This window comes from Pholcus phalangioides, unplaced genomic scaffold (genome assembly GCF_987345545.1).
Source record: "Pholcus phalangioides strain wild (caught in Gottingen) unplaced genomic scaffold, Ppha-v1.0 ptg000003l_1, whole genome shotgun sequence".
Lineage (NCBI taxonomy): Eukaryota > Metazoa > Arthropoda > Arachnida > Araneae > Pholcidae > Pholcus > Pholcus phalangioides.
This window is the reverse complement of record NW_028301596.1, coordinates 54954266-54972351: the sequence shown is the minus strand read 5'-3', so window position 1 is coordinate 54972351 and position 18086 is coordinate 54954266. Positions and strand designations below refer to the sequence as shown.

The following is an 18086-nucleotide window of genomic DNA, read 5'->3' as shown; positions in this document are numbered from 1 at the left end:
GAAGTTCCATTACCTTATTAATAATTAACTAGATTTCTGATGATCCTTTACATAGGCGTACGCAGAATTTTCTCAAGGGGTTTTTACGTTTTTTCCCGCAAAATAACACTATAATCTCAGCTTGTGGGGGGGCCCCTTGCGTACGCCAATCATCCTTTATCCGAAGTATCCTTACCCCAGTGATATTTCCCCGAAACCGCTTGGCCGTTATGGTATCCACGGCAATCTCACGGCAGTAAAAATTGTGCAAATATTTTGCAGCTGCAGTTAAATTCTCACAAATCACTATGGTAGACGCTCATCAATATTCTCTGCTCAAGACACTCTGTAAATATGCTCGGGTGCATGTATTTCATGTCAGTGCAGATTCACACACTCACAGTGGAACACTTCAACTTCATATTTCCCGGGAATCGCCAAATAAAAAATGTTACATCCGGATATTTCAGTACCTAATGGCCGAAATTCCGAAGAGGAATGTGTACGAGGTGCATGTACGGTTAAGTAGTATAAGTAGTAGTAACTAATGGTAATTTCGCAAAAGTTTGCATCATTTTTTGGCGGAAATTGGCCATTTCCTTTGGATGAGATCGATTTAACTATACACGCACTATTAGCCGATGGTTTCGTACATCTCAAACGGTACGCAATACACATATTCATTGTCAAGGCTGTTTATTTCCTCAACCTTTCAAGTTGATAGTACGGTTCAATGGATGTTTTCTTTACTTATCTTGATAAACACTTAAAAGATATCTCATTCAAGATATATTGTTTAGGTTGGAATCCTCAAACTAATCACCGATAACAGAAAACAACCCAAAAGCTTCACATTCATTGATAAAGGACAGTTGGTACTGTATCAATGAATGTGAAAGTGATTTCGCTGATCAGACCGACAATTATGCCAATTATACAGTACAAGAAGTGCCAAATGTAAAGTTTTTTTTAGACACTTTTATGCCCAATGATTCAAAAAATTACTCAGTTTCGGGATGCTTGTTGGTCCCGTGAATGATATAAATGCCTTATATTTCTTTTTTCTTAACTCTTGTTCATCGCATTTTTTTTTAGAGAAACGTCCTAGTTTCGCGGCGATTGTTTATTTGTCCCGTGAACAGAGCCGCCCTTACGGGTGAGTGACAGGTGCTTTTTCGCAACGGGCCCCGCTATTACGGTAAATTATTGGAGGCTTTTTCACCAAGTCTTGAATTATTTCTTTCATAAATTCTGGAATTATTTCTCTTTCATAAATTCTGGAATTATTTCTTTTTCACCAAGTCTTGAATTATTTCTTTCATAAATTCTGGAATTATTTCTTTCATAAATTCTGGAATTATTTCTCTTTCATAAATTCTGGAATTATTTCTCTTTCATAAATTCTGGAATTATTTCTCTTTCATAAATTCTGGAATTATTTCTCTTTCATAAATTCTGGAATTATTTCTCTTTCATAAATTCTGGAATTATTATTCAGTTTTACACTTGAGAAGATATAAATAAAAAGTTGAAATCAATGTTGCATAGATATCCGACTCAAAAGTAGGTCCGGCTAACAACAGTCGGCGCCGCTTATTAGAATCGTGGATAATGTTATCATTTGGGTATTGTTATCAGTTTTACAAGGAACGGAACGACCAATATCATAACATGGCAAAAAATTCGTTGGAAGTTAACGAGACTTCGGATAATGTTATCTTTTTTCCAGTTTAAATTTCAGTTCGTTTTTTTTTTTGCGCATTCTGATGCTAAGATTTAACTTAATTTTTTTCCTGTAAGTTATCGTTATCAGGCTGCAAGACTATGCAGAAGGCTAAAAGGTGTTCTATTCACCTTCCTTTGTTAACAAATATTCCGCAATAGGTCAGTAGTATTTGCTGTGAACCGAGCTCGCGTGGATCTGTTTTTGCAATGACATTCCTATAGTGAAGAAAAATTATTTATCACGGTAAAAAAGAGCCCTTTTCATCAGTTCCTAATCAATTTCTTTCAATTGACCGTATTCAAAAATATGGTAATTCGTGATATACATTAGACAATTCCATTCTACCGGCTCACAATAGATTAACATTTGGCAACTAATTACGTGGGAAAAGAAAAGAGTTGTCTCGTTCGATCAAACGGGGTGTATGGTCAACGCAATTGCAGACGCGGCTTTTTTTTTTTTTTGAGCATAGTTATCATTCGGTTATTTCTCGGTTATAAGAAACCATTAGTTCCGATGTGATGACATAAACAGGATTGGACTACTAAACCACACATGCACCTCGTCCCAGGGCCATCTTAAGAGCATCATGGGCCCCCGGGCCAAGTGGTTTTTCTGAGGCTCTACCTGGTAAAGTCTTGAAAATTTCAACTGGATCTCATTTTTGTGAGGCACCTCTTCTCTTGAGCCCCCCCCCCCCCGGGTGGACCCATGCGTTAAGACGGCACTGCCTCGTCCACATTTCTCTGTGGAAGTTCTAACAAATTGGTACGTGTTGGAAAGTGCGTGTACGCGTTGTCAATCTAACGGGAAGTTTGTTACAGTGTAATACTTGTTATGTTTAGTGCTGCCATCTGCCATCAATTTTTCTAACTATGAGTGGAGTGCAATGATTGATTAATCGTACTAAGCGGCTTGGACTGTATGTACTTAATTTTCAATATTTCGAGAATCAATTGTTCAATTCAATTTTTAAAATAATTGATGTTGTGGATAATCTCACCAAATTTTTCGCATTTCTACAGTAAAATCGGCAATTTTAACATTGATTTCTATGAGGGATCATCCTGTGCCTTAAAGCGATGCTAATAATGAGTATGACGTCTATGCCTCATTAATTTTTGTATGATGTGATATCATCTTGAAAAACACACACAGACAGGCAAGAGAAACAGACGGACAGAATATGAAGTCATTTTACAAAATACAAAAACACGTAACGAAATACAGTATTTGAAATAAAATACGTAATTTTTTTTTGTGGTATTCGTTAAGAGTAATTTGGAGGATAATAACTGCTGTTATCTTGGGAACTTCCACGAATACTGTAAGTGCTAGTAGCGATGGTGGTAGTTGGTTCCCGAGGCTGGACCTCGAATGTTCTGTCGAACATTTGGATCATGCGCAACCTCTCTTCGTTAGACAGTCTGGACGTCACGTTCGGTTGTCTGCTAAATCCGAGTTTCTGCAGTATGTCCCGTTGTATCAGGCGGATCCTTTGCTGCCTCTTCCTACGTTTTCAAAATTGGGGGGAAAAAAATTGGGAAATTTTTGAAATATATATCTGCATATTTTGAAAAGCTTATTTATTATATGATTAAATATTACAAAATAATGAGAAAAAATAAATTCATTAAGAGATCATGTGAATCTGTACTGATGAACACAAAGTATTAATGAATAACTAGGAAACAGACATTTTCTGGATATTATGCTGAGGTGAACTCGGAAGGAAAAGTCATCCTGTCTCCGCCGGGAATTGAATCCAGGCCCTCTTGCATACCGGACAAGCATGCTACCATCTAAACCACTGGTGACGCGACCCTGCTAAACGATGGTAGTATGCTTGCCCGTGCCCGAGTGGCATGGTGGTAAGATGCTCGTCTACCATCGTGAAGGTTGTCAGGGTCCCGGGTTTGAACCCAAGGGAGGATATAGATAAGATATTTTCCCCTAACGAACTCGAGGCGACCACCGATAGACAGCGCTGTCACTTCCAACCCATCTCACTAATGGCAGTAAATTGTAATATAGCGATATGGCCAGAGTTGGTGTTTTGGTGAAGTAGTAGTATGTTTGCCCGGTATGCAAGAGGACCTGGATTCAATTCCCGGCGGAGACAGGATGAATTTTCTTTCCGAGTTCACGTCAGCATAATATCCATAAAATATCTGTTTCCTTGATATCCTGGGCTGAGAAAAAGCCGTCCATCTCTCTATTAATGAATAATTTCAAGGACAAAACAAGCAAACAAAAAAAGAGATAAATACATCAAAATGATTTCTGCATCTATGCACGTGTATTCTATCAGGATACGGTACAGCATTTCAGACGTATACTCGCATATGCATTATGAATGAAGAATATAAAATGAAAATTCTAGAATGATGCGAGAATTGTTTAGTGACCTCGATAATGGAAGCAAACATATACGAAGCAAATACAAAACAAATACAAGGTTACAACAGGCAAAATGCCCAACGAGGTGGCTGAGAAAAAGATGCCCATAACAAATATGGATGTCATATATTTAAAAAATACAGTAACCCAATTAAAAACACAATCACAAAAATTACAAACAATATATATACATGATAAAATATTATACAAGGAAACCAAAGCCGCTTGTAAGTTACTCTTAATGTAGCTTTGAAGGAAACTGAGCATTCTGTTCGCTTTTTTTTTTATCACCGCTGAACAACATTCAGAAAACCTAAGCCGCTCTTCCGAGTGGCATAAAATTGGCTGACTGTGGCAGGAACCCTCCCCCACCCCAACTCTAGTTCCGACCCTGATGCCAATTACTTAAATGGTACATATAAACTTACATAATGTTTGAGGTAATTTTTGATTGTATTTGTTTTACATGCGACTTCCATTTGAAATTTCTATCTGTAACAATATCTAGATATTTAATGGAGCTCACTTGTTCTAATGGAGCGTAGGCACATCACAGATCATGAAGACCGGCTTTTTTTTAATGTGAAAAATGATATTATAATTAGTATTAAAACTAGTGAGGTTGGAGAAATTAATGTATTTTGTTTTTAGAATATTTATTTCGAGATCATTTGAACGAAACCAATTTGGGACTTTGATTAGACCGTTGTTAATAATATGATTCAATGATTAATGATCGCTCCCAGAGTAAAGAAATACAGTGTCATCCGCAAATGTGATTATTTTGGCATTGAGTTCAAGGTTACAGAAATCATTAATATAAATCAGTGTTTCCCAAAGTGGGAAATATCGCCCTCTGGTGGGCGATGGAATAGTCCAGGGGGGTGATAGAAGCTACGAGTGTAACCATAGGATCCTATGGATTCGCTGTAGTTGGGTGGGGAGGAAATTCTGATGTTACAAAAAGTTTGGGAAAACTATGATATAAATAAATATATACAGTCCATTCCTATTACAGCGAACTCAAAGAGACCGGAGAAATCACTTCGTTACAACGTAATTTCGTTATGAAGGAGTTCCAGGTTTTTGCATTGTTCCCATGTAAACTTATCTAGGGGATTAGAAAAGTATTGGTTAAAACGAGATTTTCACTATAACGGTATTCGTTAAAACGGGATTGAACTGTAACTATGATATGATATCGGTCCCAAGTAGTTCCTTGTGGAATTTCTCTGTGCGTGTTCATTGGATTACTAATATATTTACCACACTTAACCGATTGAGATCTATTATTATTGTTTTAAGATAGGATGCAAATAATTTATGAGATTTTCCCATAAATTTTTTGAACAAATTTATTTAAAAAAAAGTTTTTTCACTGATTTTTTAAACTAAAGAAAAAAAACAGTACTTGAAAGAAAAAAAAAATTTTTTTCGGTTATGAAACAAAATATATTTTTTTAAAGAAATTTAAAAGTTGTTATTTCAATTTCTTCTAATTATGTAGTGTTTTAATTCTTATAATGCTATATGTTTATATGATTATTTTTATAGTTTTTCTCTCAAATTTTATTTTGTTATCTCTCATCACATGGAGCTAATCCAATACAGCTGCTATTTACAGGGTGATTCAGAAAAGATGGGAAAAACTTTAAGATGTGATAGCACACACCAATACAAACAATTTTCATCAAAGAATGAATGGTCGCAACATGAAACGCAAACGCACTCTGGCGCGTTTCGAAACGGCCGCTCCGCAAACGTTAAAATGGCTTCACTGTTGAAATTTATCGGGAGGAAAAGAACACCATGCGTGCAAATGTAACCTGGGGAAGAGAAGGAGAAACCGTATGCGGCTACGTAAATGAAATGCATGTCTGCTTTTTTAGTATTACTAAAGTGCGCCATTATCCCGTATGTTACAACTGTTAGAAAGGTTGCACGCTGGAATGACTTCACAAGGATGGCGTCCACGCCTTTTATTCACTACGACCCAGATTTGTGCATACGGTTTCTTCTTCCTCCCTAGGTTGCATTTGCATGCATGATGTTCTTTTTCTCCCGATAAATTTCAACAGGAATGCCGTTTTAACGTTTGCGGAGCAGCCGTTTTGAAACGCGAAAGCGCGTTTGCGTTTCATGTTAGACGACGCATTCTTTGATGACAATTGTTTGTATTGGTGTGTACTATCATCTCTTAAAGTTTTTCCCATCTTTTCTAAATCACCCTGTTTCGTTGGCGATTAAAAAAATGGATTTGGCTCCTACCGGACCGTCTTACATCAGCACATCGAGCTTTGGCCATCAGGGATCTCCGGCCACTTCGCGAAATCATCGGATAAAGTCCGAATCATTTCTGCAATTCGGACTTTGGCCAAAACTCTGAAATGACCGCACTTCGGGTTTTAGCAGTGCATATAAAACACGACACAACTGGAATCACAGAAACAACAACAATTGCAGCTCTAGAGCAGGGTTTACCAACGTGAAAGCTCGCGCGGAACCCTTGATTGATAATAGTTCTCCTTTATCAGAAAAGACACTGGCAAGGACAAAAAAGGGTATCGAACACACGACATCTCTGAGCATCTTGCGGCACAGTTACGCGAATATCTTACTGACCTGGCTACCATATTCCACTGACATGTAAGTAGTATTCCACAAATACCCACGGTCTTTTAATCATGACAACACTAATGGACAGTGTATCACTGATTTCTCGTTTAAATATATTTCTATTATAATTCACGAAATTCAAAAGAACAAGAAAATAGTAGAAAAATGTTTGAAATAGTCTTAAATGATAAATGAATAATATTAATCGCTTCGCACACAGGTGATTGGCGAGAAATTCGGATGCTCTCTGTTTGTCGAATCGGCGATAAATACAAGTTTTGATAACCTTTGTCTTAAAAATGTCATGTTAGAAAAAGGAAGGAAAAAAAAGTAGAAAAGTAAGGGCAAAAAACAGATGACAGGAAAACAGTATATTACCCTATACTGCCTCTTATCTGTAATACAGTCGAATCCCATTTAAACGAATACCGTTATAGCGAAAAATCTCGTTTTAATGAACACTTTTCTACGGGGCCATTCAAGTATTACGTATGCAGATTTTTAGCCATTTTTGACCCCCTCCCCCTCCTTGTCAACAAAAGTCAGCAAAACACTGACACCCCCCCCCCTCAGCAAAATTTCGTCAGCAGCTTAGAATATTTCATATCTTCAAAAAGGGTGGTTGTTGACGTAAGCAACCTTTAAAATCCCCCCCCCCCGTCACCAAAAGTCAGCAAATCCAAAACCCCTCCCTCGATGCTGACGTAATACTTGAATGACCCCTAATCTACCAGATAAGTTTACATAAGAATAATGCAAAAAAACCTGGAATTCCTTTATAATGAAATTTCGTTATAACGAAGTGATTTCTCCGGTCTCTTGGAGTTCGTTATAACGGGAGTTCACTCTACTTAGAGATAGTAGATATGAAATATATTTCAACCTTCACCTATCTGTTTTCTTACCCCTCTTATATACATGTATATAGTACGACCTATTTCACCTTATAATAGATTTTTTTTCCCTCCTCATGATGGAGATGAAAAGAACTTTTTTTTTCTTTCAAACCAAGCACAACTCAGGTCTATCACCATCTATGGGCAATTTAAGGTGAAAAAGAACTACTTTTTATAGGGTTTCAACAGTTTTGTGGTGATGAGGAGAGAGGAAAGATAAAACAGATAGATTTGTTTGAATTTATTCTACTGGCGTTTTGGACGCAATATTACGTCCTTGATCGTAAAGTGGTTAATAACAAAATACAGAACAAAGGAAAAAATCTGCTGCTCACTGTACTTGGTCAACCGGGTTGAGTGTGAATTTCGGAATACACCATTCTCATCCGAAATATAGAACGAGTCGTGAAAGGAAGAGAAAGAGTGAATTCACCCCCCCCCCCCCTCCCATTCCGGTCCAGTGCGCCAAACCAACACCAGCTATAGTAAATATGAAGATTAAATTATTCAAATTTCAGCAGAAACTGAAATCGTGGTCTGAGAGGAGCGAAAAATTCCAACTTGAGCAAAAACATAAGACGAAGTGGAAGGACGGTAAGTTTTTAGTAATTGATCCCTTGTAGGTTTTTTTTCCTACTCCTTCAAAGAACTAAATCAGCAATGTTGACAGCTAGCCGCGACACCCTTGACAAAAGTTGGCGATGCCACTTGGAGCTGCGACGCATAGTATGAGATACACTAATGCCCAGCATTTCGGTTCTTTTCTTTTAGACAACTTTTAAAGAGCTAGATTCGATTAATTTTATCTGCTTTGCTCAGATATGGAAAACAAAAAACATTTACTTATAGTTTTTCACCTTTCAAATCTTCAGAAGAACAATATAGGAATACTCAAGATTCAAGCAACGGTGAGATGTAATGCGAATTACAGTTATTCAAGTAATTTATAATATGTTTTTGAAAAATTTAATGTTGTGGTACCCATTTTTTTTCCTCGAATGATTATTAAATAACAAACAGAATTCAATTAAAACCGTTGAATTTTTATGATACTTTCTCTGAGGTCTATGGGGTGGGTGAGGAGGATCATTTTTAGCGAAGTTTCAGTTCCACGAATTTCACCCATATACAACGTTTTGACGCGGCCTCTTGATCGTCGTATAAACGAGGTCCCATTTGTGGTGAAGAATCTATAGAATGAAGGAAAAATAGCCTCAGGCAACTTAGAAAGTGAAACTTTTCCTTTTCTCTGTCTTAAGATTGCTACTTAGGATTTGCTATTCTCCCGGAAAGCGATAAGAAATCGACATCGTGAAGCTGAATTGGCCATTGGAAGGAAGAGAGGCGGAGTGGGGGGGGGGGGGGAACGCTGCGCGCGCGGAATGCTAAGGGACAATTTAAAAGTTCCGCATCTTTGGAGGAAGACCCTCACAAAATCCGCATGTAGTTGAGTTTTGGGAATATGAGACATTTCCTGAATTCCCAGGAACATCTTATAAAAAATTGCTACAGGTGAAACAGTGACAAGAAACATTTTGAAACAATTGGGATTCCGGGATTGGGAACCACGGGCGGAGATACGATCCCCCAGCGTCGAAGGTAAAGCCGACTGATATAATGTATTTGCATATATATATATGAATGGATAATATCATCATCATGCGCCCCCAACAATCACCGTGCCCCTCCCCCAGACTTTCAAGTCTATCTCCACCTATGTTGGGAACCCCAAAAAAAGCTCTTGTGGAGCACCAGTTGGAAAATCCTGCTTCAGAGAAGGAGGGATAAAGAAAATATTTTCATTTATAACGACGTTATCAGCAACCTCAATGTCTTACATAACGCCCATCTTGATAAAAGAGATGAATGAATCGTTAGCTTGATAAACGTTCTGAAAGTGAGGGAAAAAGTCAACATCAAACTTAATATCAGTTGTGTTTTTTCTCCCCTCTTCCAATAACAAGTATTTTGATATAATGTTGAAAGATCTATAAAAGTTCGAGGGCTTGTCTTTTCTTTGAACAGATCAAAACTATCGATTCATAAATATCTTTAAAATGATGCCATTAGGTAAAGACACCCAGCGCTTATACTGCTTCTGAAACCCATCCTTAAATGTCACCGCCAGTAAATGCCTCCTGCCGCTGTGGTAGTAGAGCGGTCATAGTGACGGACTCGTGCGCGTGGCCCTAATGTATTTATAATGTCAGAATTATGCTTGTTTATTCGTTATACTGGTGCTGCCATCTGCCTTCCATGTTTCTAAGTGAAAACGGAAAAATGTCCGACTTTTTATGTTCTGTAAGTTTCTACGGATCTGCTTAGCATGGGCATGAGACCTGTAGTGCCTCATAAATATTTGTCGTGCACATACGCAACTTGAAGAAAACACCGCTCTGGTTGAGCCACAATAAACCAACTATAAAGGAACCTCCCGGCTAACGGACACTCTCCGTTAACGGACACTTTTCAGACACCCGGTCCCGTATACATTTTTCCGTATCCAACTTCATCCTTCCTGTATCCTTCCGTGATCCAACTTTATTTAAGAATTATGCATAATCGCCGGTAAAAGTGATAAATGTAGTGAAATTTGATCACACTTCTTTATCGAGACGCCTGGTGATTATGCTTAACCACCGGTGCGTCACTTTTACACACAAACGGTAGCATATAAATTTTAACATTAAAATGCACCGGAACCAATTGCGACAGAAGTCAAACGTCGCGTCGTACAGATGTGAAAGTCATATAGACGAGGTTCCACTGTATATCGTACCTCCCCATTAGAGGACAAAACTTTTTGTCCCATGGGTGTCGAGAGGTTGTACTGTATACAGCACCAGGTGCGCTTTTGTGTCACTGTGCATAGTCATCCTGGATTGAAGAGAATTGTGAAGCGCTGCGGCGGGAGTCATGGAACGGAATAGGGGCAAGCGTTGATCCATGGCGATGTATCGGAAGAGGTGAATGATTGTGTAATTTCGTAGGATCGGCCCTAGCGGGGGCATACCAATTTTTCCCATATCATTTGCCGTGAGTCGGAGGCGATGGGGGGCCTCGGCGGGGGTGGGTCTTGAGGCTTACAGACCAGGGATGCCTGCCGCGCCCGAACGTCAAGAGAGTTTTTCGAGTATGGCCCAGCCACTAGGTAATTTGCTTCAGAGCGAGGGCCATGTTTGGTGTTAGTGTTTGTTGTCCTTTCGTGGGTCGAAGGTCCGATTGCGCAATGCCGGCCGGCGTTCGGCCCGTGGTCTTGGTGGCTGGCGGGGCATTTTTTTTTTCCTAGCATGGCCCAGCCACAAGGTAGCCTGCTTATATCCCACAGCGGACAGAGCGCTGGCCACGTTTGGTGTTTGCATATCATTCTGCTCTTAGGGGGGATCACCCCCACCCCGCAAACCCTCCTCTTTGGATCCTCTCTTGACAAAGGGGGTGGTAAAAGATACAGATGCAACATGGAATCCTATGGGTCTGCTTAGCATAAGAATGCAACATGTGAACAAATAGTTTCTGAGAAGCGGGGAAATGAGACAAATAAGTTTGGAAGACTGGTCCAGAATGATAATAGGGACAACAAGAAGTCGTCCGAGACCTTACCAGCAGAAAACTTCCCAGACCTACAAAAACTATGATCATGGTCCCCACAAAGGGGGGCTGACAGGGCTCTAGCCCTGGGGCCCTTAACAGTTCTCACATTTTTTGCTTTTTCACGCTATAAATTAACTACAGAAGGGGCCCGCAAAAGATTCCAGCCTGGGGGAGGCCCTCTCCAGAATGTAGGGGCCATGACTATGATGAGATAACAAGAATAGAGATTCTCCTCACCTTTCTCGATACCTTATCTGCATCTGCTGAGTGTTGTTGTCATTGTACAAGTCGTTGAGGCTCGTATTGGACACGGAGTTCGAGACGTTCTCGGTCTGCAAACGCAGCGAAGCGGCCACCGTGTCGTTCATCATCAACCTCATCAGCGGCGTCGGGAACACGACGTCCTGCCCCAGATCCGACTGGACGTTCTCGTCCGAAGATTGTCCGACGATAACGCAGGATAAGCAAGCTATCAGTGTTATTATCCATGATAACCGAACGATTTTCACTTCGGGAGAAACAAATCCAAACACTCGGCGCATAATTACTTCAATGCATCCTAGATAGAAACTTCTTGTTTGCTTTCGTCCTCGATTCTTAGATCGTGTAACCTTCGTATCTTGACCAAAAAGGTGGCTCAATAGTTATAATAAATTAATAATAATAATAACCCGGTTAAAAAAAAGGGGACTCATTTACTCTCGCTAATGAAGTGAGTTATAACGCGTGATATATTATTTACTTTTTTTTCGCCTCTTATTTCACAGCCCACCATCACCGTAATCAGAAAGAAAGACTTGAAATGCGTAATGAACTTGGCGCCATCCCGAGAAAGAAAGAGAAGGAGGAGGAGGTGTCTCATTAGAGTTTATGATTTCATCTACGTGTGGCTAATGCGTATGCATCATTGACAGGGCTCTCGTAAACTTATACGCTGTCCGATGGGGCTGTACGCATATTAAAAATGCTAACTATTAGGTGAGGCCAAATGGTAAAGATTGCAATGAGGGCTGCGGTTAAAAAAGAAATACATGCCAAGTAAATACATGCGACGGAGATGTTGAGAGTAGTTTATGGACCTGAAAGTTCCTGGGACAATGATACCAAAAGGTAACATATCCACCTTTTTCATACAATTCGATACTTTTCGTTTCCTAATCACAGACCTCTGGATAACGGACACTCATGGGACCGATAATTTTGTCCGCTAACGAAGAGTGTCCATTAATGGGTAATAAGATACTCTGAGTCCCGTCGATGTAATTCAAAAGTCGTGTCCGTCAGTGGAGGGGTACGCTAACGGGAGAGTCCGTTATGGGAGGCTTCACTGACCGGAACGTCAGTGAAGCCTAAGAAACATGATCATGTTTCTTAGCTTAATGACGAGAAAGCAGTAAGGGGGCCCTGGGCTGGTTAAAACCTTCTGGAATCAACATGCGACTTAGAAATTTCCAATTTTTCAGACTTGACCAGCTCGAATTTTAATCAAAAGGTAACATTCCCACTATTTTTTTTTCAAACCGAAACATTTCCAAAACTCAAACGTATATAACTCCCTTGAATGTTGATCAAGAAACGTAGTATTTAAATATTCTTTATTCTTCTACCAGGATTGCATTTACGGGGGGCGGGGGTTAGCGGGATATAGCCCAAGGCGCTAAATTTAAGGAAGGAGTGGTCAAGAAAATTAATAGAATGGATGAAAGGTGGTAGCATAAATTCGTCCCTGCTTTTAGAACGAGGGACTAGGTAAAAAAAAATAACCAAACAACTGATCTAGAGCAGCGGTTCTCAACCTTTATTGACTCACGGAGCCTTTTTAGTATATAATTTCTATGGCGGAACCCCGGAAACATATTGTTTTTCCTCGAGCGGCAGTGGAGCCCCTGCAGAGCACCGGTTGAGAACCACTGACCTAGAGAGTTTGTAAGCATGTGAGTTACTTAGGGGGAGTAACCAGGTTCGTGAATGACCAAAAGAGTGGTCTAGAGTGTTTGGAAGCGAAAATTCGCCGTCGACGATTGACCGCAGGAAAATACGTCCGCAACAGCTTACCACAGGAAAATTCGCCGACAACGGTTGACTTTCGGAAATTTCACCGATAACACACACACAATTGACCGTCAGGAAATTCAACCCGACCATGACCTCTCTCTGTCCCCTTAGGGAGAATATAAGCTAGTTACCAAGAGGGTTTGAGCCTAGAAAATTAACCGATACTAATTCGCCTTCGTAAATTTACCGATACTAATTCGCCTTCGTAAATTCACCGACAACAGTTCATCGTCAAAGTGACATAGTGAGTGGGTGGATGAGCAGATGAGTGAGCAAGTGAGTGATTGATCAAGTGATAATCACTCACGAAAATTAGATTAGAATGGGTGAAGCACCTTTTAAGATCTATTTTTGGGAGGTGATGGTGAAGGGCGGCAAAACCATAACTTCGCCTTTGTCACTCACCACTCATACTGTCGCCTTACCACTCACATATTCCACCTGTTGAGCTATTTTCTACTTTTATAAAATGAAACTACTCTAAATTCAGCAAAAGTGGACACGTTCCCTTTTTGAAAATAAGCTCCTCAATTGTTTTGGAGCCCTCCCCCACACAAATTTTTCCGGAATAGCCAAATAAAGGGAGAAAAGGAAGAATTATACTTCTCCTGCTTCCCCCCCCCCCCAGACTTTCAAGGCTATTTTTGCCTATGTCTGCTTCAAATGTCCAAAATACAAAACGTCTGACAGTTTCCAGCTATTGAAGATCCTAATATCATGGGCTTTTATGGAAAAATTTCGATGTCTTATTTGGCAAGTTTCCAGTGGTCTTAGAATATGTGGTTTTTATCCGACGAATTACTGTACATTTCCCAAGGCTTTTTCAAAGATCTGATACTATTAGGAGCATTTGCGTCTTTCATACTGCGAAGCATAGGCGGAGATGGACTTGGAGTCTGGGGGGGGGGGGCACGTTCATTATTGCTGGGGATGATCACCATCATGATGATGATGTCAATTCATATATACATTAGATCAGCCGACTCCACCTTTGACGCTGGGGGGCAATGCTTCCCACGCCCCCCCCCCCTCCCAGTATCTCCGCCCATGCTGCGAAGAGATCTTAACCATATAATATCTAAATAAATTAGAACAAGAAAATTTGCTGTGCATCCATATTCACGAAATCATTGCACGAGACAAATATCACGTTTGGACAATTGCCAGAAATCGGCTCGACATAGATTCTGAAAGCCGTTGAAAGCAGGTGGAGATGGCACGAGCTTATTATTGGCTAACTCATAAACACCTGCTCCAGCCGCCATTTTTGCTCATTTGCCGTATAAGCAGACAAAAGCGAGATAAGTTCGCGAGAGTTTAGTATGTTGTTGTATAACCCCTTCGTGAATGTTGTATCATCGTTGTATTCATTGAGGTTAGATAACAACGGCGTTATTATGTGGATTAACACCCTTTTCGTCCTTCTATTATCATCATCATGGAACAACCATTGACGTACAAGAGTCGAAATTAGCGTGTGTAGATAGATTATGATACTCTCTGCTTTTACTTTATACGTCATCATTTCTGCCACTGAGTCCACAAAAATAAACCGCTTTACACATAAATATTGACAGAGGAACATTTATGGTTTTTTACGCCTTTGGGCACCACAAATTTTGCCGTCCTTTTTCCATGTTGCTATAATCAGGACTCCACTCCTGCAAATACTCCTCTGTCTCTTGGTTACTCTTTTTTTTGCCATTCACATGCTTGCGTACTCTCTTGGTCACTCCCATACTCACACACACTATACGTCACTCTTTGGATCATTCACGTGCTTCCACACGGTTTTGGTCACTTGTTTCCACCCTCCCTAGGCAGTGCCGTCTTAACGCATGGGCCCACCCGGGCACGGCCCGGGGGCCTCAAGAGAAGAGAGGCCTCACAAAAATGAAATCCAGTTCAAATTTTCTAGGATTTACCAGATAGGGCCTCCGAAAAACCACTTGGCCCGGGGGCCCATGATACTCTTAAGACGGCCCTGTCCCTAGGCCACTCACCCTTTCAGTCACACACTGACATTATTCCTTGCTCTCTACTTCACTTCCATGCTCACACACACACTAGTTTTTTGGTCATTCACATGCTTGCACCCCACTCTAGCTGTAGAACCTTACCCCCTTTACACTTAAATACTTCGTACCATAAATATGTTTCCTTGCGGTGAGCACCTGATCCCATGGGCTCCGGACACATCCCCGGGGGGGGGGGGGCTTCTTGATGCATAAGGGGCCTCTGATGACATTTCATAACCGTAAGTTGTCAATTGCGTCAGACTTCTTGGAGTGGGGGATCTCAGTGCATTGATTGGCAGGGTGGCCCATGGTGCTGCTATTAAGATGGCCCTGGTCTTAGCGCAGCGTTTCCTAACCTCTCTGCAAGAAGGACCAGTAAAGTTTCCGAAACAATTCGACGGACCATTGTGAAAAACTGATATCTGTGTAGCACCTTGAAAAAGTGGGCACGGGAGGAAGAGGGGGGTAAATGAACCCCCTCCCGCTCGAAGAGCCTGTATGTGTGTGTCTGCTTAATAGATATAAGCAGAATGTCCAGGTGGGCGTGGGCCATAGTAGACAAACTGGACGGCCCTCATAGCCTGTATACACTGTTGTAACTACCATCGTATTAGAATTTAATTTTCAAGCTTGTCTGCGGACCATAGGTCGAGAAACGCTGTCTCGGCGAAACCTGGGTCAAGAAACACCGCTTTAAATTATTTTATGTTGGTAAGCATATAGCACAAGTGAAAATCAAAGGTAAATATCCGAGACGTGGCCCGGAGACTCTTTGTTCATGAGGGCACTCTGATGACACGAGTACCAGGGCATCAAACTCGATCGCATATACGGTTACAAAAATGAAAGTACGGAGGAAGGAATGGAGGATAAATAAAGAGCAAAAAAGCACGGATATATTTGTCGTCCAGTGGCGTATCTGATATCCAGGAGTTAAATGAACTGAAATTACACGATCACTGCTTTATTTGGAGACTCACTCAGTAAGTGATGAAAGGAAGCAGCTGCTTCAAAATAAGAAGAAAGAAAAACAACCTCGCAAGTCATTGTATTCAGTTCTATGAACTCGTGTTTGTGTGGGCACGTGCTTGCGCGCGCGCGCAAAAAAAAAAATATTTAGGAAATAAATAATATAACGAATGTTATTGAATGCTTTAAGGCACTCGTACGTAAAACCTTACGATGATTAAAAAAGATAAGATAAAATTACGACTTTTTGTTATGGGGCATCTTTTTCTCAGCCACCTCGCTGGGCATTTTGCCTGTTGTGGCCTGCATTTGTATACCACGTGAAAAGTACTGTAGACTAGCTTTACAAGTAAACAACATACAAATGACCGAATCGATTGATTGAGCTGGATTTGAAGAGTTTAAACTTAGCTAAGCCCTGACTGAAAGAATGTGATTAATCACAAAAGGACGGGGACATATTGAAATGATTCTTGGTAGGACCGTCTTGAGAGCATCATGGGCCACCGGACAAAGTGATTTGTCTGAGGCTCTTATCTGACTAATTCACATGCTCACTCTCGAAAATTTTAACTGGATCTCATTTTTGTGAGGCCCCTCTTTTCTCTTGAGGCTCCAGGGCCGTGCTCGGGTGGGCCCATGCGTTAGGACGACACTGCTTTCGTCCACTCCACATAGCATGCATAACAATTAATCAATGTCCTCCACTTTACCCAAGTACATCAAATCCTGAGGGAAACCAAGGACCCCTCTCCCCCAAATCAGCGCAACACCATTAGTTTTTCGCTATATGTCTTCACTCTTTTCTGCTTTTTTTTAAAACAGACTACTACTAGAACTAAATCACACATGCATCTCATCCATATTCCTCTGCAGAATTTCTAAAGAATTGGCACGTTGGGATGTGCGTGTTGTAAACCTAATGTAAAGTTTGTTTCTGTGTAGTGCTGCCATTGTCAATTTTTCTTACTATGAGTGAAGTGTAATAATCGAAGATTTTACCATTGTAGGCCTGTTGCTCCCTGTGATGAGACTTAAAACAGGCACTACAGGAGTCTCGAGAAGTTCCTATTGAACATTAGCATGTTAAATGTTGTGGAACCACAATGCGCCACAGCGCTCACCAGTTGTAAATGACCAATATCGATCTCTTACTGAAATGACTTTTTATGTAAATTTCAGCTGTGATACAGATTTTCATTCCTTTTTTGCTGAGACTACCTTGTGCATGAAGAGGGTTCTACAGGCCATACCAAGATGAGCCCATGTGTAAGGTTAGCCCCAATGCTGAATCACAAAATTTGTAACTTTCATATTCGAAATAGTCAATCAAAAAATGTATTAAGACAAATTTTGAATATTACTTTCATTTGCCTTCAACTAATGAAGAATACTGCATATTCGAACATGAACACACATATACATTATTTCTTTTAAAGAGCACCAACATGAACATCATTCAATGAGACTAACCAATGATTCAAACACAAATTTTCAATATATTAAAATGCAAAATTTATTTAAAAAATTACAAGAAAAATTTGTCAGCAAAATATTTTCTAAAGAAGCACAATTTTCTGCTATACAAAAAAATAAATCCTTATTGGAATGAAAAATCACAAATTTGCCACATTCAAAAAAATTCTAATAAACGTGCAACTCTAGAGCATATTTATCAACAACCCAGTGTCTATATTGATGCTGTTCATGGGATCTAACACTCTAATGTCTTTTGTTACATTCCGGTGCATCTAAAAGAGTTTTTCCTGAAATAGGAAACATCGTTACGATGGATCAGAGGAGCTTCAGTAGTTATAGGTAAAATATAGTTGGATC

At 40.2% G+C, this 18086-nt stretch overlaps 1 protein-coding gene across 1 annotated transcript; it reads right to left on the bottom strand.

The window, feature by feature from the left end:
- Nucleotides 1–2883: 2883 nt before the first annotated feature.
- Nucleotides 2884–12092, bottom strand: LOC149088902 (uncharacterized). Its single transcript, XM_089250495.1, has 2 exons — nucleotides 11446–12092; nucleotides 2884–3216 (listed from the first exon to the last, which is right to left on the bottom strand). The coding sequence occupies exons 1-2, from the start codon at nucleotides 11748–11750 to the stop codon at nucleotides 2976–2978; spliced, it is 546 nt and encodes a 181-aa protein (XP_089106621.1). The 5' UTR covers nucleotides 11751–12092; the 3' UTR covers nucleotides 2884–2975.
- Nucleotides 12093–18086: the final 5994 nt, after the last annotated feature.